General features: G+C 40.0%; 1 protein-coding gene across 1 annotated transcript in view; it reads left to right on the top strand.

The window, feature by feature from the left end:
- Window positions 1-26,910, top strand: part of rab3gap1 (RAB3 GTPase activating protein subunit 1) — a 110,813-nt gene that overhangs the window by 6,386 nt on the left and 77,517 nt on the right. Inside the window, exons 5-11 of the mRNA XM_080412633.1 lie at window positions 927-1,005; window positions 2,819-2,938; window positions 15,560-15,726; window positions 16,698-16,796; window positions 20,167-20,248; window positions 21,817-21,885; window positions 25,014-25,087. Of these exons, the coding sequence (XP_080268759.1) occupies window positions 927-1,005; window positions 2,819-2,938; window positions 15,560-15,726; window positions 16,698-16,796; window positions 20,167-20,248; window positions 21,817-21,885; window positions 25,014-25,087 (690 nt within the window). The remainder of the gene's footprint in view (window positions 1-926; window positions 1,006-2,818; window positions 2,939-15,559; window positions 15,727-16,697; window positions 16,797-20,166; window positions 20,249-21,816; window positions 21,886-25,013; window positions 25,088-26,910) is intronic.

Genomic DNA, 26,910 nt, shown 5'->3' with positions numbered 1-26,910 from the left:
GGCGATCGGCTCCTGACCTGTTGGCCACATGGCTCGGCAAGGCGGCTTATTTACCCTGTCCTGTACACACACACACATGCAACTCCATACTACACGCACGCACGCACGCACGCACGCACGCACGCACGCACGCACGCACGCACGCACGCACGCACGCACGCACGCACGCACACAACTCCATACTACGGAGTCGGATCATGTGTGTGCGTGTGCTATATCCTCTCACACAAGCTGATCAAACGTAGCAAATTTGCTTTAAAAACTTCAATCGATGTGTCTGTCTTGTGTGCACCAATGATATGATTTAAATGGCGTGATGTCGTGTCAGTCGCTTTGAAAAACAGGATTGATGAGCCGAGCATGTTTCATCAACCTACACATGTACAGACACACTGATGAACCTGCATGCAGCTTGGGACAGACCAGCCTAGTGAGAATCATACACTTGTACTTATGCAATGTTACCTGGCACATTTGTGGTGGTGGTCTCTGGAGACCTGCTTAGGTAGAGCGGTTCAAAAAAGGCAGACAGAGGCAGCCCTCGACTGATGATGGGAGAAATCGAGAATAGAAAACACAACACACAACAGACACAGACACAGACACAGACACACACCATGCCAGGAGAAAGTGGGGTACTTTGGGGGAGGGGTGCTGCGAATCGATAGTGAATAGTTACCATTTAATATAAAATGCTCCCCTAGTATGCTATTTACCACTTTAACCCTGGCATCCATATTTGAGGCATAGGCGGAAATCTTTAAAAAATGGCCAAATATTTTGTATTTTATTTCTTTTTTAAATTGCAGATCTAATGCAATGCGATGTGAACTTGTAGATTGCCTATTTTCGTTTATCTTATTTGTATTTTTGTATGTACATTTTTTTTGTGGGGGAAAATATCAAAATATCCCAACTCTTTTCAGATGCCTTTCCCCTGGCTATGCAGGACCTTCTGTGTATGAACAATGACTTCCCTGCCAGAGCCCACTGCCTGGCCCGATGGTGAGTCCAGTCCAGTCAGTGTCACATTACCGCTGCTTGTACCCAGAATCTCAATCCTGGGCTAACAGCTAACATGTACAGTATGTCAATATTTATAAGCAGAACAATGTAAAACAAATAACTACATTGGTCGTAATTTAGATGGCTAGATACCTCATTGATTGTTGTTCATTCAAAACACTGTATTGTATAATTTACAGTGGATATGTTTCATATAAAAAGCATTTTGCTTAATGTATTTTTTCTTGTTATACCACTTCCAATACTTTAACATAGAATTTAATTATCTATAACCTATATGTGTATTTCCCAAAAACACATGTGGGAACTCACTAAATGCTGTGTAGAGGAGCTGAAACCATAACACGGGTGTCAGGTTTAGAGTTTTAATATATTTCTATATCAGCAATTTTTATGCCTTTAACTCTCTCAGTGCCACGCCCCGAGATATCCCGAGTTTTTACTTTTGACTGTGGTCGCGCTATTCTGTTTATTTTTCATGATCACTTTCGCTTCCTGACTCCTTCAGACTCATTGGGTTCCGGTTTCATGACGCAGATTCCGTTTCCGGTTCTCATTTTTTTCCCGCGGTCATTTTTGGCCAGAATAGGGAAAGTCACGGTTTTTCACATGGTATAAAAAACGAACGGAGAGGTCCACGTCTACTCTCTTTGGTCTGGGTGACGATCAGTCATCGTAGTCGTGTATCGCATCGTAATTTAGCCCGATCAACGATTGTCGAAAATGTCAACATCCGGTTATGACCGGATGTGACGTGAGCCTGTTTGGGAGGGGGCGAGTGAGCCAGCGAGGTCATCAATGTGTCGATTTGTTGCTCTCTACTGGTAGAACTGTATTATGGGTTTAAAACCCCAATCAGATTATTTATTTGAATGAAAAATTACAAAATTAAAAAAAACGCAAATTTCTGGCACTGGGGGAGTACTTTATGAAAATACTCTTGGCACTGAGAGAGTTAAAGATGAGACAGGGAAAAAGTTAACCTTGTGCAACAGAACGTTGTCTATATCCCCTTTAAAGCAGCATTATGTAACCTTTTTAACAACTATATAGCAGAATATGTCCCACACAATTATAAAGTTACATGTTTAAGCAATAGCAATCATCCTTCCATAAATGTATAGACTCCGAGGGGGGCCCTGCTTGACTGTATTAATATGTATAGGGGAGACAATGATGATGGCTACTGATACCCAATGGTGTAAAGTAACTAAGTGCATTTACTCAAATACTGTATTTAAGTACAATTTTGAGGTATTTCTTTACTTTACTGGAGTATTTTCAATTTTCAGTTATTTTACTTCTACTCCACTACATCTCAGAGGCAAATATTGTACTTTTACTCCATTACAATTATTTTAAAACATTAGTTACTTTGTAGATTTTGATTATTATTACAAAACAAACATTATCCACTTCAGCCCTATATACATTTCGGCCATTTGAAAATTGACGATCTACAAGCTCACAATGCGTCGCATCGTGACGCATTGTGAGCTTGTAGATCTGCTATTTTCAAAAGATTTTTATACATTTGAAAACTTGTGAAATGGGACATTCTGCATAATGAGTACTTTCTACTTTTGGTACTTTAAGTACATTTTGATACCAATACTTTTGTACTTTTACTCAATTACATTTTGAATATCTGACTTATACTTGTAACAGAATATTTCTACATTACAGTATTGACACTTTCACTTAAGTAAAACATGTGAGTACTTTCTCCACCACTGCTGTAAAACTACATAGTGCTGCTTTAACTCTGTGTTGTTGTGTCTGTCGTGGACAGGTATGGCATACGGGAGTTTCTGATCATCTCCCCGGGTGCAAACTGCGAGGCCATCATCAGCGAGTCCAAATGCAACCTGCTCCTGAGCTCCGTCTCCATCTCACTGGCCAACAGCGGCTGGTAAGTCACCCTCTGTGATCAACGGGGAGCTTAAAGGGACACGTAGATGTTGTCACACAACCCTTTACGCTTGTAGAAAACCATAGACTTTCAGTTGAAAATACATGATATGCTTGCAGGCTGCATTTTCATCCAAACAGTCATTTAGAGAGTCGTCCGCTCCTTAGACCAGGAGTGTCAAACATCATTTTCTTTTTTTGTACCTGCTTTCAATTTATCACTAGACAAATTTTGTTTGTTATGAAAAATATTGTCTAACAAGCATTACTCTCTTTCTCTCACTGACTCACTGGCTGCAGTTACAGTACATGGACATCATGTATTCATTCAGAATGAACTCATTCCGAATAGAGGAATCTGTTCCACTCACCTGTTTACATGGAACCTGAATAAAAGTATTCCTCGTTTACATGACCAAAGCATTCATTTGGAATATAACTTTTGACATGCGCAAAGTGGTTCCCGCCTACGCCCGGGCATGGACCAGGGGCCACTACCCAGAGCAGAGCTTCCCCTGGTGGGCATGGGAGGAGGCAATAGCCCCCTTGTGCCTCCGCGGCGGAGGTCTGTCGGTCGTAGGCAGGCCGGGAAGCAACGCACCGACTCCTGGCCAGGCAGCGTTGTATGCGGTGCAAGCCTGTGTTCCTTTGTTATCGTCGTTTTAATGCAAAAGTAGCAGATCTACAAGTTCAGACCAGTTTATTTTTTTGTATTGGTACCAGACGCGGTAAAACATAGGCTAGCCTATAGGCCTACTATTTGTCACATTTCTCATGTAGGTACGATGACGTCATCGTGCATTCGCACATGGTCATTATAATAATAAATAATAATACATAAACACCGGACCGCTCATGGTCATTATAATAATAAATGGAGAGAGAGAGAGAGCAACACTTACAGTCTATGAAACAAGGCACTCTCATTTATGGCAAAAGTACAAAAGTATTGGCATCAAAATACACTTATAAAGTAGAAAGTATATAGGCTACTCATTATGCCGAATGTCACGTTTTTCTTGTATTATTATGAAAAGGCTTTGAAACATGCTGTAACTCATTCACTGTGACGAAACCCCTCTTTCTGCGCCGAGTAGCGCACATGGGTTGAAGGCGGGGTCTGTCGTCCTAAAACACAATCGCCCCGGGTGAAAATCCAGCGACCATGGCCGCGGATGGCCCTTTCAAAAGGTGCGTGGGGCGGGGTGTTTTGGGACGACCGTTCCGGCTGCCCATGGAATGAATTGATGAAGTAAAACTCATCTGTTTTCACTGCAGCTGCGCCCTAATAATGTTGTTTTCGTTTATTTTTGTTCACGTATGCTATTAAAATAATGCAGCTATTGCAGTATTGGGCCTTAACATGTGATTAAAAATGTATATGTATTTGGCCCCTCATATATAAAATAAATGTAAAATCTGATTTAAAATTGAAACTTGCAGCTGATCAATGCGTTTCTGCGTTTACGTGTGGACGGATTTTTTTTTAAATCTTTGTCATGTGGCCAGGGATTCTTTTTAAAAACTGAGGACTAAAATACCCGTTTAGAAAAAGATCCATATAAGTGTAGCCTAGGCCAGCAATCCTCGGAGCGTCCGTTCTCCTGGACAAGTCTGGGCTTAACCATGACAGGCTTATTAAATGACGCTATAGAATAGAATCATTCATTTTATCCCGCAGGAGCGAGCGCTTCTCAGCACCAACCGTGGCCGAATTAGAGATTTGATTGGTAATTTTTGGACAATTCTGACAGCACTACTAAGCACGGACATGCGCAAAGGAATGCATGTATTCCAAACAGACAGGAGCGTTCGGAATAAGGTGTTTACATGGTCCGATTGGTATATACCGATTCAAACAGTCTATACCACCCCTCCACCCGAATGAAAATGCATTCGGGTCAGACTGGAATGGAATATTCTATTCCAATTGAGGTGTCTACATGAGCATTTCTATTCTGAATGAATTCATCCATTCATTCATTCATTCCGAATAGAAGTGTATTCATTCCGAATAAAACTGTCCATGTAACTGCAGCCACTCACTCACTCACTCACTCACTCACTCACTCACTCACTCACTCACACACACACACACACACACAGTCTCTCACACACACAGTCTCTCTCACACACACACACACACACACACACACACACACACACACACACACACACACACACACACACACACACACACACACACACACACACACACACACACACACACACACACACACACACACACACACACACACACACACACACACACACACACACACACACACACACACACACACACACCCAAACAAGTGATATGCAACTTATTCTTATTTCGTTGGGTGAGATGTGAGTCACTTACAGTTACAACTACATATTTAAAACAGCATACATCTTTTGAGTCTGTATTTTTGTGTGTGTGTGTGTGTGTGTGTGTGTGTGTGTGTGTGTGTGTGTGTGTGTGTTGCAGCGAGAGAGAGGAAAAACAAATCTAGTGAACGAGAGAAAGGGCCAGTGAAATGAGGTGATGCGAGTTTTGAAGCTTTAGAAATGATCTTTTTGACAACAACTGAGTGGGCATGCTCTTCTTATTAGGAAAAACAGCCTTTATATTGCTTGCTCCGTAAAGGAAAATGAAACTCACTTTTCAGCTGTAATATTTTGTCCACGTTATAATTTATTCCTGTGAGCGACAGGCACTGACTGCAAAGAGTTGGTCGTTCTGCGATAGTTGTACAGACTAGAATTTGATTGGAGTAGCAAACAGAGGGGTAGTTACCGTCAATCACCATTTATTGTTTTCTTAACCCATTAAGACCGGGAGCGCATCTGTGTGTCATTTATAGATTTCTTTGGGCTATTCAAAAATAGCAGATCTACAAACTCATAGCACGGCACCGAGTGCCTCGCTATGAGCTTGTAGATCTGCTATTTTTGATTAGCCCAAAGAAAACTACAAATTACATGGATGCATCCCCGGTCTTAACACATCGTGTGCCAGAGGTTTATTAAAATAGGGTACATCTAGTGCCAGCATATCTTCCATCCACTTACGTTGATATGTTTCGTGCTGTAGAAGCCCCGACGCGGACGCGCATGTAAACAAAGCGTGCGTGCGAGACGGCGGAGGGTCCCGACTAACGCCTGGAACAATAATATTTCTAACGCGATCCTCCATTGCAGAGTGATCGCCGATCGAAAACGGCTCATTTCCACCACGTTAAAAAGAAATGGAGATATTAAGCTTTTAGTCAAGGAGTTAACATTGGAGCGGCCGACCGGAAGCATTTTTGACATGGATCCACATCCGGCCTCTCCTTCTTAGAGACTCCTTGGATGATCCCAAAGTTTCGTTAGAGCGCCCCACGTGGGGAAAATATATATTTAAAAAATGGGTCAAAAACGGTCCGGACTGTTTATGGCACATAACGCATAGCTTCTCAAAAACGGTCTGGACCGTTTTTGGTACTCAATGTTGGCCACCACTGATTTCACTCATTTGGTTTCCATAGAAGTCAGCGTGTGTTGAAAGTGATTCAACTTATCCAATCGCATTTCTAAGATTTCTTCTTCTCCCCAAATCATCCCAATGGGCCGGATTGGACCCCTTAGTGGGCCGTATCCGGCCTGCATATAGTTTGATATGGATTTGAACATTTTATTTGTCAGAAATGTAAACGGCACGTGGTAAAAGTAAGATTTTAATGAGATTAAAGGATGACACAAAAAAGTCCTGGGGACTTGTTTCCATTGTGGTCCTATGTATTCAATTCATCAACATAGAATACAAATTAACACAATAATGCATATCATCAACAAATACAAAACAATATTAAATATTATGTTATTGCGAACGCGCCGCGCCTCCTCCGACCAAGTGGAGCTTACTATGTAACCCTGATCAGGTTGTGTGTCTGTCTGTCTGTCTGTCTGTCTGTCTGTCTGTCTGTCTGTGTGTCTGTCTGTGTGCATGCACTACCTATGTAGAGGGCGCCAGAGTGCAGGAATTTAGACAATGCTCTGATTTAAATGCAACACCACACACACACACACACACACACACACACACACACACACACACACACACACACAATGTTCTCTCCCCATCACAGTGAAATAACACGGATTACAAGTCCGTAAATACACAATATTTTCGAGCTGCGTTCGCTTCCAGCGTTCGCGCGTCTTACTTGTGTACAAAGGAGAAAAAGGAAAAACAGTTGCAGTGAATGACAACTCGATCCTTTCTATGGGAATGTACATTTACCTCCCCCTGTGGTCTCCTGATAGATGTTTTTCAGGCCAGTTTTGAAAGAAACCAGTGAAACACATCTTTTTTAACGCATTATGACCATGAACACACCGGTGTCATTTTTTAGAGTTCTTTGGCTATTCAAAAATAGCAGATCTACAAGCTCATAGCGCGGCACGATGAGCAAATCTTTAGTTTGAATATGTATATTTTATTTTACAGCAAACAGTTTTTTAAATGAAAAAACATATGTTGCTATAATAGTGGTTCTCAAACTGTTTTCATGTCAAGGATCACCGAAATGATATGTATTTTGCCGTCAACTCCCATCTCAAAACATTTAGTTCCAGGGACCCCCAGAAGCAAAGATTTGAGTTAAAAATATTCGCTTTAAAAAATATAATACTCAAAGATTTGCACACATTTTTACGATTTTTCATAAATAGCAGATCTACAAGCTCATAGCGCGGCACTCGGTGCCGCGCTATGAGCTTGTATATCTGCTATTTTTCAATAGCCCAAAGTATAAAACATGCATAAAGTGGTTACACAGCTGCATTCCCAGTCTGAATGGGTTAATGGACAGACACCCCTGGCTTATAGACCAAGTCCCTTGCTGTGAGGTTCACTGTGATCTGCAAAAGCGTGGCTAATAATGGCATATAAGTAGCATGTCTTAAGGCAGGTACACATTGCAGGACCTTAAAGTGCTCGGGGGGTTATCTGATCGTTAAGCATTACACACTGCAGGAGTTTATTTCTTGAAATCGGCTGTCATAATATCGTTGTGGTCTTCACAACAGGATTGATCCCCGACAAGGGCTGACACACTGTAGGATAGTTCACTAGAATGCTATCTCCAGAGTCAGACCCAATACATACATTTGAGTTTATTCCAATTCATTTTAATCGACGTATCCCGTGATATGCCTCTCTCCCTCTCCCCCCTCTCTCGCTCTTTCTCTCTCTCTCTCTCTCTCTCTCCCTCTCTCTCTCTCTCTCTCTCTCGCACGTGAAGTGCGCAGAAGCCGTCAGTGACAGCGTTGCCATGTCCGCTTATTATAAGCGACTTTGGGCTTGTTTTTCTGTAGAGTTGCTTGTAAATATTGGTTGTTGCGGGGTGCATTTTTTGGGCTTATTTGTGTAGTTGCTTATTTGGCCTTGTTTCCTAATGTTGTTTAAACCAGTGGTTTAAACAACACATAATATGTATTTGTCCGCAGACCCCCCTTCTGTAAATATGTTGTGCCATCATAGACCCCCATACAAGATTTGTGTGGATTTGGAAAATATTCCACAATTTTCTCAAGATTCTTATTTGAAAATAGCTGCGACGCGTTGTGAGCTTGTAGATCGGCTATTTTCAAATATCCAATGTATTTGTAAATAGGTTTAAAGTGCTCAAGTGGCCTTTTCTTGGGCTTGTTTTCATAGACCTGGTTGCTTATTTCTCTCGCAACATCTGGCAACGCTGTTCATAACAGCGTGCATGCTGCACATACACACACACACACACACACACACAGAGCTCGCTCTTGCTCTCACTCTCTGTCTGTCTGTCTCTCTCTCTCTCTCTCTCTGTACAATTCCTCTAAAATAAACAGCCCACCAGGCTCGCTCACTCTCTCATTTTGTTTTATAATGTTAACTTAATACAGGACTGGACGGTAATATTGCGGTAGGGACTGTTTGTTGTGGTCAGATCCAGCGACGCTCCCCTGGCCACGGTGGCTGTAATGTGCTCTCATTGGCTGTAGCGTGGATCTCCTCGCAGACCCTTTCATAATGTATGATACTGTCCGATCTCCTGTCTGGGACAGAGCTGAATATCTAACATGGTAGTTATCTGAAAACGGTCGGAAAGCCGTCGCAGAGCGGATAATCGCGGCCACATCGTCTCGCGGAACCTTTCACACAGAGCGAGCATTATCTCGCAGATCAAAGGCCGATCTGCGTCAGATCGGGAGGTTTTCTCGGCGAGCGCCAAAAAATGTCGGCGACAGCAATATCGGACCCAATCTCCTGCAGTGTGTACGGGCCCTTACTCCCAGTATGGAAAAATCACATGTTTATAGATCATGTGTCCACACAGACACAGTCACAGTATGTAGTTAAGTTGCTTCAGGCTTGCCTGATTTCTGCTTATATTCACAATTAAGGGTGGCTGTTTTTTCCTAATGGCTATTGGCTACAGAGGCTGGTATTTAACCCATTAAGACCGGGAACGCATCTGTGTCATTTTAAGATTTCTTTGGCTATTCAAAAATAACAGATCTACAAGCTCATAGTGCAGCACAGAGTGCTTCTAGATCTGCTATTTTAGAAATATCTTGAACATTTTGTGCAAATCTTTGAATATATGTATTTTTCAAAGCAAACATTTGGAACTGAAATCTTTGCTTCTGGGGGGTCCCTGGAACAAAACATTTTGAGATGGGGGTCCGTGGGCCAAATACTAAATCCAAACAGTATGTTGCTATATCACTGGTGCTCCGACTTTTCCATGCCAAGGACCACCCAAAATGATATGCATTTGGCCGCGGACCCCCATCTCAAAATATGTTCTTCCGGGGACCCCCAGAAGCACAGATCGGAGTTAAAAAGGTTTGCTTTAAAACGTATATATATATATAATTTGAAAAAAAAGATTTGCACACATTTTCCACGATTTTTCCCCTAAAAAAACAGATCTACAAGCTCATAGCTTGTATATCTGCAAATTTTTTATAGCCAAATAAATCTTAAAATGACCCAGATGTGTTCCCGGTCTTAATGGATTAACTAAAAGGTCAAAAGTACAATCTATACATACATGGTGTGCCGTAGCACTCATACATCTTGATTTAGAGCCATTGTCACTATAGAAGACTATAACCTATAATCTCACTAAAAGCTGTTTTCATGACATGACATCTCAATGGAACTACTGTAGACTTGTAATGTAATTTATGTCCACGTTAGGCAGGGGAAGTTTATTTGTCTAGAATAGCTCATACACTGAATTAAGGCAATTCAAAGTGCTTGCATGAGGCATAAAACAGGAATTTAAAGGTATGAAGATGAATTAAATTCTGGGACTCAAAACCACACTACCAGCTAGACTCCAAACCTGGTTGCAGTGGTGTAAAGTAGCCAAGTACATTTACTCAAGTACTGTACTTAAGGACAGTTTTGAGGTATTTTTCCTTTACTGGAGTATTTCCAATTTTCTGTACTTTAACTTCTACTTCACTACATCTCAGAGGCAAATATTGTACTTTTACTCCACTACAATTATTTGAAAACTTAAGTTACTAGTTATTTTGTAGATTTTGATTACTATTACAAAACATACATTACCCACTTTAAAAAAAAATGCAGATCTACAAGCTCACAATCCGTGAGCTTGTAGATCTGCTATTTTCAAATTACTTTAATACTTTTATACATTTGAAAACTTGTGAAACAGGACATTCTGCATAATGAGTACTTTCTGCTTTTGCTACTTTAAGTGCATTTTGATGCCAATACATTTGTACGTTTACTCAAGAAAAAATTTAATTCCGGACTTTTACTTGTAACAGAGTATTTCTACATTGCAGTATTGATACTTTTACTTAAGTAAAAAAAAATGTTGTACTTTTTCCACCACTGCCTGGTTTTACAACACACTCTGATCTAACCCACATAGTTATGGGACTTGAGCACACACAATATTAAACCAGATTCGTGTTTATTGTATTAGTTCTATGACTTGAATCCACAACACTAGGGGGACTCTAACCCATTAAGGCCTGAGGTTCCGATTCTACAAAATGTCTTCTAAATCCTAACAGTTTTTTGAAAAAAACGTATTTTTCTATATCAGTGGTTCTCAAACCTTTTCATGTCATGGACCCCCAAAATGATATGTATTTGGCCCCTGACCCCCATCTCAAAATATTTTGTTCCAGGGACCCCCCAGAAGCAAAGATTTGAGTTACGAATGTTCGCTTTCAAAAATATATATTCAAAGATTTGCACAAATTTTCAATTTTTTTTCTCAAAAATAGCAGATCTACAAGCTCGGCACTCGGTGCCGCGCTATGAGCTTGTATATCTGCTATTTTTGAATAGCCAAAAGTGTGAAATAATGCTTTTTAGCTCAAATAAATCTTTTTACACAGATGCGTTCCAGGTCTTAATAGGCTAACAAAGCTAGGATTACGACACTCTCAAACTCATCTACACCAGAGCTTTCTCTAGTGGGACTCTCCAACCCACACAGTAATTGAAATCAGTCAGTGGAACTTTAACCCATCAACAATAACATGAATAAAATAGAGGGGAAACAAAATCTGAATCAAAGAAGAGACACAATTTCAAATTCAGCATTTTGTAAGAAACATGTGCTGAATATTAATCGGGGTAGGCTGAACATTTTAATAAAAGGCAGCAGTGAGAAAACACCAGTTTTTATCCAGGATTTAAAAGTAGTCAGCGATGGTGCAAGTCTTAGGTCCTTTGTCTGGAAGTTTGTTCCAACTACAGTAACTGCATGTGTGGTCCTTTATCTGTGGCATATTAACATGAATTCTCTATTGCTAGTTTCATGTAACATGACAATGGTGATTCTTAATCTATTTAGACCAGGAACGCATCTGTGTCATTTGAAGGTTTCTTTGGCTCTTCAAAAATAGCAGATCTACAAGCCCTTACTGCGGCGCTATGAGCTTATAGATCTGCTATTTTAGAAAAATCGTGAAAACATTTTGCACATCTTTGAATATATATATTTCTTAAGCGAATATTTGTAACTCAAATCTTTGATTCTGGGGGTCCCTGGAACAACATATTTTGAGGCCAAATACATATCATTTTGGGGGTCCTTGACATGACAAAGTTTGAGAACCACTGATATTATAGCAACATAAGTTTTTTCAAAAAACTGTTAGGATTTAGAAGACATTTGTAGAATCCCTCAGAAGCAAAGATTTGAGTTACAAATGTTCGCTTTTAAAAATAGCAGCTCTACAAGCTCATAGCACGGCACCGAGTGCCGCGCTATGAGCTTGTATATCTGCTATTTTTTAATAGCCAAAGTATAAAATAATGTTTAAAGTGGTTAAAATCTAAAATGACAGATGCTTTTCTTGGTCTTAATGAGTTAATATTCTCACACGCCTACTACCAATTCTGTGATGTCCATTAGCCTGCCTGTAGACCTGCCTAATAACCGTGCAGTTCTTTTATTTTATTTATTTTTTGGGGAAATCTTGTTAGTTACTGTCTATGGTTACAGGAGTTGATTTTGCCATCTGTCTCTAAGACCCTAATTAAATTAAATTAGACAACATAAAAGTAATGTTCTCTTGGTTTTGATATCTTTGTGGAATGAAAATAGAAATTGCTGGTCTTTCTTGGTGAGTTCAAAACGATTGCAAAGGATTTTGGGAGACGAACTCAATGACCTTTCTACGTTGTTGACTATACCGTCTTCATCCCTGATACTGTCTGTGAGCGAGTGCTTATATAATGAATACTGACTTTGCGGTTACTCTAACTTCATTTTTCACTCTATTTGTTTTCGTTGCTTTTGTGCTTTATCTGTTTGTGTTCATAATGCTGCTGTCTCTCGGCCATTTTATGGTCTCTGATATTGGTTTTGGTGGGGGCCCACTTACAATACCTAGGCCTGCCACAATTATTACATAATCACCTAATCGCAATGATTTGAGATAATCGCTCATTTATTTTTTGCATAATCGTCATAATCATTTCCATGTTTAAAAAAATATTTTCAAACATTTTCAAAAAATTGTGAAAATAGCCGATCTACAAGCTCAAAGCGCATCACGTGTGTTGGAGAGGATTCGACCTAACCATGGAACAAAGACCATATACAAGGTACCCATATATGGGACGTCCGAGATTCCCATACAAGAAGCAGGCTTGGCCCGATCTAGGTTACCCGAGACCAGTGTTGATTTCGTCAAATAAAACTATGATGAAAAATGTTCGTCGACTACCTTTTTTCACTGACTAAAACTAAATAAAAACTAAGCTACGATGACTAAAACTATGACTAAATATGTTGACAATTTTGTCAACAAATAAAAACTAGATGCATATGTTATTTCCATTGTTGTGGGAAAAGTGGGGACGCTGGCGTCGACTGTTCGCCGCTCCACCTCCCAATGCCCCCCCCCTGTATGAATGAATGAACCATTGTAAAGCGCTTTGAGTAAGTTTGAGTACTTAGAAAAGCGCCATATAAATGCAATTCATTATTATTATTATGTTAGTGAGGGACTAGTGGAGAAGAGATCCAGTAGAACTAAAAGACAATTCATTTTATGTTTGGTTGCACGTGGGTGTTGCTCTCTGAAAATAGCAGATCTACAAGCTCACAACGCGTCGCAGCGCGAATTATTGTGAGCTTGTAGATCGGCTATTTTCAGCAAGCAACCAAGTGTAAAATCTGCCATTACGACGCCATCAAGGCCAAAATACATTTTAGTCGACTAAAATCTTATGATATTTAGTCGACTACAACTAGACTAAAACGTAAACATTTCAGATGACTAAAATATGACTAAAACTAAGTGGAATTGTATTCAAAAGACTATGACTAAAACTAAATCAAAATTTGCTGTCAAAATCAACACTGCCCGAGACTTGGACAGTGCGTCATGGACATCGTCACGGACAGAACACACTGTACAAGCAGATGTGCATATTTATCTGTGGAACCGAGTTAAACTAAACGTAATAATGTCTACAATTCCAAGTGCTCGTCAGGGTGGGGGGGTCCCCAGTTTAAATATGATTATATTGGGTGAATTGCAGCCTGAAAAGGTTGAGAGCCACTGTGCTAGGCAACAGTACCCTGCTGCTACAGTAAGGTGAGCGGACTGTAATCATGCTAAATTAGCAACCGGATCTTTGGGCAGCACCGGGTTTTAATTAATGGACTCATTACAAGGGAACCTGATTAGGGGCCAGTCTTTAATAATTACACAGAGAGACATCCAGAGAAGATGCATTTTAAACGAGTTGGCCTCAGTGAAACTACACCATTGTTTTATAATCCTGTTATTATGGTTTGCGTATTATGGCTCTGATGAAATGTTCCCAGTATATCAGTAGAAGTGATTACAGTTTAGCCCATTAAAACCGGGAAAGCATCCGTGTCATTTTAGATTTTGAAATTACATTTTCATAAAACTCTTAGGATTTTAGAACGGTGGTATAGAACAGTAGTTATCAAGAAATTGCAGATCTACAAGCTCACAGTGTGAGCTTGTACGTCTGCTATTTTTGAACATTTATGAAAAATATCAAAAAAAATTGGAATATTTTTAATATATATATTTTTACACAAATATTCTCTTCTGGGGGGTCCTTGGTTCAAAACATTTTCGGGGGGAGGGGTCCGCAGCCAAATATATATCAATTTGGGGTCCTTGGCACGAAAAAGGTAGAGATCCACTAATTTAGAAGGCATTTTTTAGAATGGTCCTCGGGTCTTAATGGGTTATTAATCACGGACTGCTTTGAAAAACTGTTATTGTTGATTGGGGAGCGAGCAATGATGAAGCCCCCTGTTTCCCTCCTTTTCCTCCTGCATACTTATTATTTACACAAGCCGCCTTTTTAAAAATAGAAAAACGGTGGGCGGGAAAGAACACTTTAACAGTGGCATCGCTATTGCATTCGGTCACTGGGTAACCATGGCAACTGCACAGTCCTGGCAGCGAGGCTGTGGACAGACAGACAGCAAGCAGCAGCTCAGCGTGTAGAGAAAGCCAAGGTCAACCTGGCCTCACCCCCCCCCCCCCCCCCCCCCCCCCCCGACGCTTCTGGGTATTGTAGTTCACGGCATGGGAGTCACACCGCTGCTGACTGACTGGAGCAAAACAAAATGGCTGGGGAAAAAAACTGATTTAACAAACTTGTTTGTTGTTTATTTTGTAGTGAATATGCAAATAATTGTTTTGCATTTGGTAGGAAAACAATCCTTTAACCTCTCTCTCTCTTGACAAGACATGTGTTTTTTAAATTCTACTAGAAGAGAAACGGGGGTGATATTTATGCGTGTGTCAGAGCTGTGGGGACATTGAGGATCTGGTGCTACTCATTATGCATTATTTACCATTTATGAACCGCACATTTTTTATTAACACGCAGTCCCCCTGTCGTCCACCCGGTGGCACTGTGTAGCTGTAGTAGAACCACCCATTTAAGAGAGAGAGGGAGCGAGAGCCTGCTCCGGCCCCTCGACCGCCCCGGCATCCTACAGAAACACCTGACATAGGCTTCCTTCTGCTACTTTTTTATTAATGCCCCCCCTGTCTATCTCTCTCTCTCTCTCTCTCTCTGGCCCCTCTCTTGTGTCCCGGCTCAACGCAGCCAGGTGCCGATGTTTGTGCAGATCCAGCAGAAGTGGAGGCGGATGTATACCGGGGAGTGCCAGGGCCCCGGCGTGCGCGCCGACTTTGAGATGGTCCACCTCCGCAAGGTGCCCAGCCAGTACAACCACCTGTCTGGCCTGCTGGACATCTTCAAGTCAAAGATAGTGAGTACTAGTGTCAACAACAGAAGAAGTACGAGGAGGCGTATATATATATATATCTCGCGGCCCGGTCAGTGCGGCAGAGACGTGGTCAGGGTTGCCAGATCTGCTTATCATAATTTCCCCGCAAGATTTTATTTGAAAATAGCCGATCTACAAGCTCACAACGCGTCGCATCCAGCTTGTAGATCTGCTATTTTCAAATAGCTGATGTATATGTTAAAGTGCACATGTGGCCTATAGTCGCTTCTTTTGGGCTGGTTTTCCTAGACCTGGTTGCTTGTTTCTCTCACAGAATCTGGCAACACTGGACGTGGTCAGGGGTTTATTTTTGTGTTTGTTTTTCGCAGAGGGCACTTTGTTCTCCCAGCTGCTGCTGTCACACACAAACTGGTTCCCACTACGAAGACATTGCTGTCAGTATAGTTTCATACTGTATACCAGTGGTTCTCAACCTTTTTAGGCCCGACCCCCTCCCCCCAAAAAAGAAATCATATTTGAACTGGGGACCCCCCCCACCCCCCCCACCCTGACAAGCACTTGGAATTGTAAGAGTTGAGGCATTATACATTTTGTTTGACTCGGTTCCACAGATAAATATTGTGAAAATAGCCGATCTACAAGCTCACTACGCATCACGTTGTGAGCTTGTGTATTATAGTTACTATGATTACTTTTGATGCAGTAATGGGATTTTTTTCTTATCTTTTCCTTTTTGAGGTATTAAAAAGGTCTTAAAAATCCTTAAATTGTCACTTTTGAAATAATAATCAGACCCACAGGTTGAGAACCACTGAACTATTAGCGCGGCGGGGGTTCACAGGGAAGGGACACAACTGTGTGGTCTTGTTTTTTTTTTATTAAAATGTTTGTCTTATTAGATATTATGTATGCTTCCCTCCTCATTTCATCTCTCTCTCTCTCTCTCTCTCTCTCTCTTTCTCTCTCTCTATGTCTCTCTCTCATGTCTCTTGTGCTGTCCCCTGACCCCGCTGCCCCCCATCAACATAGCCATCCGTTTCACGTACGTCCTCCAGGACTGGCAGCAGTACTCGTGGCCACAGCAGCCTCCAGGTAGGTACTGGACCAGCGCCACCGCCAGCGTTGCCATGTCTTGCTTATTATAAGCGACTTTCTGCTTGTAAATATTGGTGGTTGCGTTTTTTTGGGGCCTTGTTTCTAAAGTGTAATTGCTTGTTTAGGCTTGTTTCCTAACGTCATTTAAACCAGTGGATCTCAAACATTTTCATGTCAAGGACCCCGAAATGTATGTATTCGTCCACTGACCTCCTCATCTAAAAATATTACCTGATTTGTGTTGTTAAAAAAATATATATATTTTTTCACTTTTATCCAAGATTTTCTTTTGAAAATAGCCGATCTACAAGCTGACCTCGGCTATTTTCAAATAGCCATCGTATATGCTCAAAGTGTTCATGTGCCCCTAGTCGCTTCTTTCGGGCTTGTTTTTGCTTATTTCTCTCACAAAATCTGGCAACAGCGCTCACACAGCACAGCAGGCCATGATGGTGCCTGCCAATAACACTCCACTGTGAATACTATAGAGAGATACACCCACCCTTCCCCCGGCAAAGACGGAACGCAGCGTCGCCTTGGTGTGCTGGATACGGTGTTTCTTTAACACACCGAAACAGTTAAACATTTAAGCCCCATTCATACTTTTGACGACCTACACGCTCGCAACGCGTTGCATCCGTTAAGCTAGTAGGTCTGCTATTTTTTTTCAGCGCGCCGGAAGCATAAATTAGGCTTTTACACGCGTAACATCCCTTTCCTTATGCATCGCTAACGTCTTGTGGTTACTGATATAATAGTCTTGTGTTCTCTGAACCGAAAATCTCACCAGTGGCTTCTTACCACAGCTAAGCGCTAGCTCCCCAGGGGGGCTCTTAGTGAAGCAAAGAGATGCTTGAGCTTCTGAGAGGGTTTGTAAAGAAGGCGGAAGCGCCTTCGGGGGTCAAGCACATCTGTGTGTACTGTATAGAGAGTATACACTGTATGTATGTATATATATACGTTTATATTTACATGTGTGCCATGTCAATGCCTCTGGGTTGAGAACGGGAGGAATTGGAGTGGGAGGTGAGGTCAATTTGGAGCCTTGAGCTTAGCCCATTCAAACCGGGAACGCATCTTGTGTCACTTTATCCATTATTTTATACTTTGGCTATTTAAAAATAGCAGATATACATGCTCATAGCGTGGCACCGCTATGAACTTTTTGAAAAATCGTGAATATTTGTACAAATCTTTGAATATATTTTTAAAGCAAACATTTTTTATTCAAATCTTTGCTTCTAGGGGTCCCTGGAACAAATTATTTTGAGATGGGGGTCCGCCGCCAAATACATATAAGGTTGGGGGTCCTTGACATGAAAAGGTTTGAGAACCACTGAGTATAGCAACTTAAGTTTTTTCAAAAAAGGATTTAGAAGATATTTGTAGAATCCCCAGAAGCAAAGATTTGAGTTACAAATGATCTCTTTGAAAAATATAGATATATTCAAATATTTGCACTCATGATCACGATTTTTCAAAAATAGCAGATCTACAAGCTCATAGTGCCGCGCTATGAGCTTGTAGATCTGCTATTTTTGAATAGCCAAAGGAATCTAAAAATGACACACGGATGCGTTCCCGGTCTTAAAGGGTTAAAGGAAAAGATCATAGATCCATCATCAATTTGCGCTTTGTTGATTTCAGTGTGAAGATTGAGATTAGCCCCGAAGCAAAGACATATATACGTACTACTGTGAAAGGTGCTCTTTATTTCATGCTTTATGTTACCACTTAACCCCTATTCAGAAATGTGTGAAAAATACATGATCTGCATACAAGCTGCACAACATGTCGCAGCAACCCGTTGTGTGCTTGTAGATGTAGATCAGCTTCTATTTTTTAAATAGTTAACGCCTAACAGTTCATGCCCAACATAAGGACACCAGGGTTAGCCCATTCAATCCGGGAACGCATCTGTGTCATTTTTAGATTTCTTTGCCTATTCAAACTAGCAGATTTATAGCTCTTATCTATAGCTTTGAAACTCAAATCTTTGCTTCTGTGGGTCCTTGGAACAACATATTTTGATATGTGGGGGGGGGGGGGGCAGAAGACAAATAAATGTTTTAAGGGTCCTTGACATGAACCACTGATATAGCAACATACGTTTAAAAAAATCAAACAACTGGATTTAGAAGACATTTGTAGAATCCTCAGAAGCAAAGATTTGAGTTACAAATGTTCACTTTAGAAAAAATAAAATAATGATAATAATAATAATATATAAATATATATATATCAGGGTCCCCACGGTCATGAAATTCCTGGAAATATTTTGAAATAAAAATAAAAAAAAATCCAGTACTGGAAAAGTTTTGAAATTGATCAAAGGTCCTGGAATTTATCAAGGGTCCTGGAAAAATATTTGGCTATGCATTGTTTTTGGCTATTGATTTTTTTTAATACAAAACATTTTCATAAACATGTATAACATTACACAAAATATGTAACATAAGTAGTTTTTTCGCCGAACGGGCTTTATAACACCCCATCCGCACTGCCAGCGATGCGACGTGATGCGACGTGACGCGAAGCGAGCGGGCGATGAAATCTCATTAAAATACATGTTTTTGAATGAGACCGTCCTGACCTACCGCGAGCAACAACGAACCGTGCAACGACGTCGTCCACCCCTCCTATTTTCGCTCGCAGGGTCACTATGCCCTAATTTTCCACGCAATGTTGAATGAAATTGTACTATTTTATATTCTATGCTTTATTTTTGCTACACTGCCTATCTTTGGGCATTGTACATAAGAGTAAGAGACACATTATTGCGCTGAATGATTGTTTTATAGGCCTGGAAATTGGGCTAAATATTCTGGAAAAGTTTTGGAAAAGTTTTGGAAATTCATTGCTAAAAATGTGTGGGGACCCTGTTATATATATATATATATATATATATATATATATATATATATATATATATATATATATATATATATATATATATATATATATATATATATATATATATATATATATATATATATATATATATATATATATATATTCAAACTAAAGATTTGCAAAAATTCATGATAGAAAAAAAAAGCAGATCTACAAGCTCATAGCCGTGCTATGAGCTTGATATTATCTGCTATTTTTGAAAAATCTTGAAAATGTGAGCATATCTTCAAATCAGTTTTTTTTTAAAGGCGAACATTTTAAACATAGATCTTCTCTTCTGGCGGTCCCGGGCACACAGCACATTTTCAGGTGGGGGTCTTACGGCCACATACATATCAATGTGGGGGGTCCTTCGCACAAAAAAGTTTAAGAACCACTGCTTTTGGGTGTACGTGGATTGAAGTTGAGCCCAAGATGATAAAGGAAAAAGTTTTTAAATATTTTGCTCCAACAGACTTTGACGCTCTCCTGGGTGGAGAGGTGGGAGGGGTGGAGTTCGGCAAGCTTCCGTTCGGCGCCTGCGAGGACCCAGTCAGGTAAACACTCAGTAGTCATCCGCAGTGGTGGAAAAAGTACTCATATGTTTTACTTAAGTAAAAGTACCAATACTGCAATGTAGAAATACTCTGTTGCATGTAATAGGCCGGAATTAAAAATGTACTTGAGTAAAAGTACAAAAGTATTGGCATCAAAATATACTCAAAGTACCAAAAGTAAAAGTACTAAAACATTTGAAAATAGCAGATCTACAAGCTCACAATGCGACGTGTTGTGAGCTTGTAGATCGGCTATTTTCAAATAGCCTAGGTATAAAATAGGGCTAAAGTGGTTAATGTACGTTTTATGATATAATAATGTATATCTGCAAAGTAACTAGTAACTAAAGTTTTCAAATAATTGTAGTGGAGTAAAAGTACAATATTTGCCTCTGAGATGTAGTGGAGTAGAAATAAAAGTATTGGAAATTGGAAATACTCAAGTAAAGTACAAATACCTCACCATTTTACTTAAGTACAGTACTTAAGTAAATGTACTTAGTTACCTTCCACCACTGGTCATCAGTGTTGACTTTGTTGACTAAAACTATGACGAAAAATGTCTGTTGACCTTCTTTCACTTATGAAAACTAAATAAAAACCAGTGGTGGAAAACAGTACTCGAATGTTTTACTTTAAGTAAAAGTATCAATACTGCAATGTCGAAGTACTCTGTTACATGTAAAAGTCCGGAATTAAAAGTTTACTTGAGTAAAAGTACAAAAATATTGGTATAAAAATGTACTTAAAGTACCAAAAGTGAAAGTACAAAAATGTTTGAAAATAGCAGATCTACAAGCTCTGTAGATCGGCTATTTTCAAATAGCCCAGGTATAAAATAGGGCTAAAGTGGTTAATGTATGTTTTATAATGTAATAATCTATATCTACAAAGTAACTAGTGACTAAAGTTTTCAAATAATTGTAGTGGAGTAAAAGTACAATATTTGCATCTGAGATGTAGTACCTAGTTACTTTACACCGCTGATAAAAACTAAGCTATGATGACCAAAACTATGACTAAATATATTGACAATTTCATCAACAAATAAAAACTAGACTAAAATGTTAGGGAGGGACGAGTGGAGAAGAGATACAGTAGAACTAAGACAAGTCATCATGGGCGCGTGCCGCTGTCACAGACCGAAAATAGCAGATCTACAAGCTCACAACGCGTCGCGAGCTTGTAGATCGGCTATTTTCGGCATGCAAGTGAAAATCATTTCGATGCCATCACGGCCCGCCAAAAAAACATTTTAGTCGACTAAATCAACAGTAGATTTAGTCGACTAAAACCTTACGATATTTAGTCGACTAAAACTAGACAAAAATAAAACATTTCCGGTAACTAAAATATGACTAAAACTAAACTGAATTTTATTCAAAAGACTGACTAAAACTCAATCAAAGTTTTCTGTCAAAATCAACACTGTGTTCCCAATGTACGGTATGTCATTATCAGCCCACTTGTATGTTTGCAAGTCTCTCTTGTTGACTGTGAAGAGTTTTGGCGGATAAGGTGAGCCAATTATCACATCCCTTTTGTTTCTTTAACACCTTTTCTGTCAGTGAGCTCCACCTGGCCACCACCTGGCCTCACCTGACGGAAGGCATCGTGGTGGATAACGACGTGTACTCGTGAGTGTGAATCATACCTTCCTTCAACGTGCATTTCATGTGAAACCGCATCAATAACACACTTAGAGGGAAGAAAAATGGAACAAAGACAACTTCACTTAACTTCCACTTTGTCACATCACAACTAGGGCTATCACCATTACAAATTGCAAATATTTGAATACATATTCTTTTAAAGCAAACATTTTAACTCAAATCTTTGCTTCTGGGGGTCCCTGGAACGAAAGATGGGGTTCTGCGGCCAAATATATAGATTTTTTTTGTTTGGTTTCTATATCAGTGGTGCTCCAACTTTTTCCATGTCAAGGACCCCCAAAATGATATGTATTTGGCCGCGGACCCCCATCTCAACATATTTTGTTCCAGGGACCCCCACAATTAAAGATTTGAGTTAAAAATGTTCACCTTAAAAACATTTATATATTCAAAGATTTGCACAAATTGTCAATATTTTTCTAAAATAGCAGATATGCAAGCTCATATGATGTCACTGGTAGGTGGGTTTCTGAACTGTCCACAGCCGGGGTAGACAAAAATGGGACCATCTTATCATAAATGAGCGTAGTGAGGACCAACTATATGAAGATCAGTTGGAAATGGGTGAAGTCGTCCTTTAATGAATTGAGCAGAGATCTTTTCTCATTTTATTTGTTCTTTTTTTTCTTTTCCTGAAATGCCCACTCTCACAGTGACAAGCTATTTGTTACAGACAGAAAAGCAGGAGCTGCATTTTGGGGATATAGTTTGAAAGAGGTCTTTTAGCCCATTCAATCCCGGAACGCATCTCTTTCATTTTAGATTTCTTTGGGCTATTCAAAAATAGCAGATCTACAAGCTCATAGCGCGGCACCGAGTGCCGCGCTATGAGCTTGTATGTCTGCTATTTTTGAAACATCGTGAAAATTTGTGCAAATCTTTGAATATATATATTTTTTAAAGCAAACAAATCTTTGCGTCTGGGGATTCTACAAATGTCTTCTAAATCCTAACAGTTCTTATTTTTATTTTTTTTACGTATGTTGCTATAATCAGTGGTTCTCAAAAATGTCAAGGACCCCCAAAATGATATGTATTTGTCCACGGACCCCCCCCCCCCCCCCATCTCAAAATATTTAGTTCCAGGGACCCCCAGAAGCAAAAATGATAGTTAAAAAAGTACATACTATATCAAAGATTTGCACACATTTTCACGATTTCTTCTACAAGCTCATAGCACGGCACTCTGAGCTTGCCGCGCTATGAGCTTGTACATCTTGCAACTTTTTTGAATAGCCAAAGAAATGTTAAAATGACACAGATTGCGTTCCCGGTCTTAATGGGTTAATGCCATTTAGTTTGGATATGAGGCTGTAGAGAACGTCACGACAGAGGGAACAGAAACCAGCAGCCAAGCCACCGCTGTTGACGGCAGAACAATTCCTCCGAAGGCCCTGCAACGGTGTGATAGCTCCATCGTTACCCATATCCATTTCTGTCCGTGCCAGACGGTGTAGGGGTGTGTGTGTGTGATGTGTATGTGGGGGGGGGGGGCAGAGGAGATGACCTGGAAGTTGGAACGGAGCTTTAACCCATTAACCTATTCAATCCGGGAACGCATTTTAGATTTTTAGCTATAACTATTATTTTGTACTGTCAAAAATAGCAGACCTACAAGCTCATACCATGGTACCAAAGGCAAAGATTTTCACGATAAAAAATAAAAAAGCAGATCTACAAGCTCGTAGCGCGGCACTCGGTGATGAATAGCGAAACTATAAAATGGTTGTAGCAGAAATCTGAAATGACACAGATGCGTTCCCGGATTGAATGGGTTAATAAGAGCACAATTTTCTGCCTCTCTGCTCAGTGATGAAGCGATGCGCGGTGAACCGGTGCGTTCACGTCTTTAGTGAAGTGTCTTTACCCTTACAATGTTTGTGTTTTCCCCAATACCCCCATTCATTCATTCATTCATTCCCACCCCTTGCCCCATCCTCACCCTCACTACCACGCTGCTGGTACTGGTGTTGGTACTGGTGCTACTTAACACATTGAGTGCCATAAACGGTCCGGACCGTTTTTGGCCCATTTTTTTAAAATATATTTTTCCCACGTGGGGCGCTCTAACAAAACTTTGGGATCATCCAAGGAGTCTCTAAGAAGGAGAGGCCGGATGTGGATCTATGTCAAAAATGCTTCCGGTCGTCCGCTCCAATGTTAACTCCTTGACTAAAAGCTTAATATCTCCATTTCTTTTTAACGTGGTGGAAATGAGCCGTTTTCGATCGGCGATCACTCTGCAATGGAGGATCGCGTTATAAATATTATTGTTCCAGGCGTTAGTCGGGACCCTCCGCCGTCTCGCACGCAGGCTTTGTTTACATGCGCGTCCTCGTCGGGGCTTCTACAGCACGCAACATATCAACGTAAGTGGATGGAAGATATGCTGGCACTAGATGTATCCTATTTTAATAAACCTCTGGCACACAATGTGTTAAATCTTTTCTGAATTAAAACATCCTTTTTCATAATATTATGCGTTTTCTTTGCTCGATGTTTTGTGTACAAAGCACATTGAATTGCCTCGTTGTTGTCGCAATGCGCTATACAAATACATTTGCCTTGCATTGCAAGCTTGAGAGCCCATTGAGCCGCTATTTTCGTTGAATATTCGCCAAATGTTCGCCTCATGTTGGTCAACTTGCAGATAGAAAAAAAGTAAGGCTCACCTGGTATTATTGAACACATTTTTGACCGGAAACGCATCTGTGTCCTTTTTAGATATCTTTGGCTATTAAAAAATAGTAGATCTACAAGCTCATAGCGCGGCACTTTTATAGATCAGCTATTTTTGAAAAATCTTGAAAACGTTTTAAAAAAAACTGTTAGGATTTAGAAAACATTTTTAGAATGGGCCTCAGGTCTTAATGGGTTAAAGGTGTAAAAGCAGTAACAAACCAAAATCTGCCAAATTACACGCATTACAAAAAAAAGACGTTTAACTCGGCTTACATAAGACTGATTGAATTGGCCTGCATGTGTCCTATAACCTTGACCAGTGTGGGTGAGTCGCTGCGATATGGAACGGTCCCACCTCTCATGGTCAGTGTGATCTGACCATATGTGTTCTCTGTGTGTGACCCCGCCAGAGACCTGGACCCTCTCCAAGCACCGCAGTGGTCAGTGCGAGTCCGAATGGCCGAAAACCCTCAATGCTTATTGGGTAAGATTCGATCTCTCACTGTGTGGAACAATAATTCACAGAAAGAGACACTTTTGTTTCTGTTGGATATTGTGCTAATAACATACTGTTAAAAAAAAAAACTTTCGCACACCTACAATTAGGCACGTTAATATTTAGCGGAAATTGATTAAAATTGATTCAAACTGGTGACAATTTAAATCGATTTCATAAAAAAGAGAAGAAAGAATTGATTTAAAAAATAGTTTTCAGTCATTTGCTACTGTATTGAAAAGAGGATAAGAGAAAACACAGCGTTGTAAAAAAAATATTTAATAAAGAGAAGAAAATACTGGATTTGTGTAAGAGAGAAAAAAAAATAAAAAAAAAATTCGGTCATTTTGTCTGGAAAATAATTTTGTGTTAAAACGTGAAAGATCGTATGGTGAACCTAGTATCGTCAATCGGATCGTGAGTTGAGTGAATCGTTACATGCCTACCTAGAATCTAAAAAGTATTGCGTAGGCAAACAGGTGAACATAAGCCTGCACACTGCCACCCTGCTCGGTACAGGAGCAAAACAACCTGCACAGGAGATTTTTTTTATTTTTTTAATGTTTTAATTAAGCAATGTTTCGGTCACAGATGACCTTCAGCCATCTTAACCCATTAACTCATTCCCTGCCTAGAACGTAAAAAACGTAATTATTTCCAATTACCAATTCTGCCAAGAACGTGAAAAACGTAATTTTAATGTTTTCAAAATATTTTTTTTCAATTTGACACAAAGACCAAGGAGATATGATTTTTCGAAGATCTAGACTCCTATCCACTTCCTTGTTAACTTAAAACTTAAACATTCGGTATCTCGGCTCCTGAGTACTTTTTCAGTGAAAAATCTCTGGCAGTGGGCCTTAAAGGGTTAAGACCTGAGGCCGATTCCACAAATGCCTTCTAAATCAGTAGTTCACAAACTACTTTGTGTCAAGGACCCCCAAAATGACCCCCATCTGAAAATGTTTTTGCCAGGGAGTTAAAAAAATTCGAAATTAATAAAAATTAATCAAACACTTTCAAGATGTTTCAATGTTAAAAAATAGCAGATGTACAAGCTTGCAGCGCGGCGAGCTTTTCGATCTGCTATTTTTGAATAGCCACGCTAAAATTTTAAATGACACGCATGCTTTCCTGTTTTTAATGGGTTAAGAAGGTCATATGTGACCGAAATGTTGCTCCTTCTTGTTTTTGCTCCTGTACCGTACAGGTTAGCAGTGTGCAGGCTTATTTTTCATTCCTAATAACACAGACAAATATTAAAGAATCTGCTTCATTAAAATGTGCGATCAGCAGGGAGGATTATAGATCAATGTAATGAAGAAAATATGATTATACGTCTCAAAAGTTCTTTCATCTCACGGTGTCTTAGGAGAAGACTGAAGGGTGGTTTTATACTCGGTTGCACACCAAAAATATCTGATTTACAAGCTTACGTGTCACAGCGCGACACACTGACGTGACATGAGTAAAATTTGAAAGAATTGTCTATTTGTGGTGCGCGACACGGTGTGCAGTGCAGCCCAGTATAAATCTGGCATAATGGTCTGTGTTTATCGTCACCTTGCTAAACTAATGGCCTTTTTTTTTAGAAAATTTATATTTTTGCCTAAGATATTTTTTGCCTAAGACTGATTGAATTGGCCTGCATGTGTCCTATAACCTTGTAGTGTGACTTAGGCCAAAATAGCCCATTTTAAAAAAATGCCCAAAAATTGCCTAAATCAGTAAATAATTTGACCTAAGTCAGATTTAATCCTATTTAAACCTATTTAAATCTCTTATGTTACATAACTGACAAACAGTGTTAT

The sequence above is a fragment of the Gymnoscopelus braueri genome (assembly GCF_963280865.1).
Source record: "Gymnoscopelus braueri genome assembly, chromosome: 18".
NCBI lineage: Eukaryota > Metazoa > Chordata > Actinopteri > Myctophiformes > Myctophidae > Gymnoscopelus > Gymnoscopelus braueri.
This window is presented reverse-complemented; position numbering and strand designations above follow the sequence as displayed.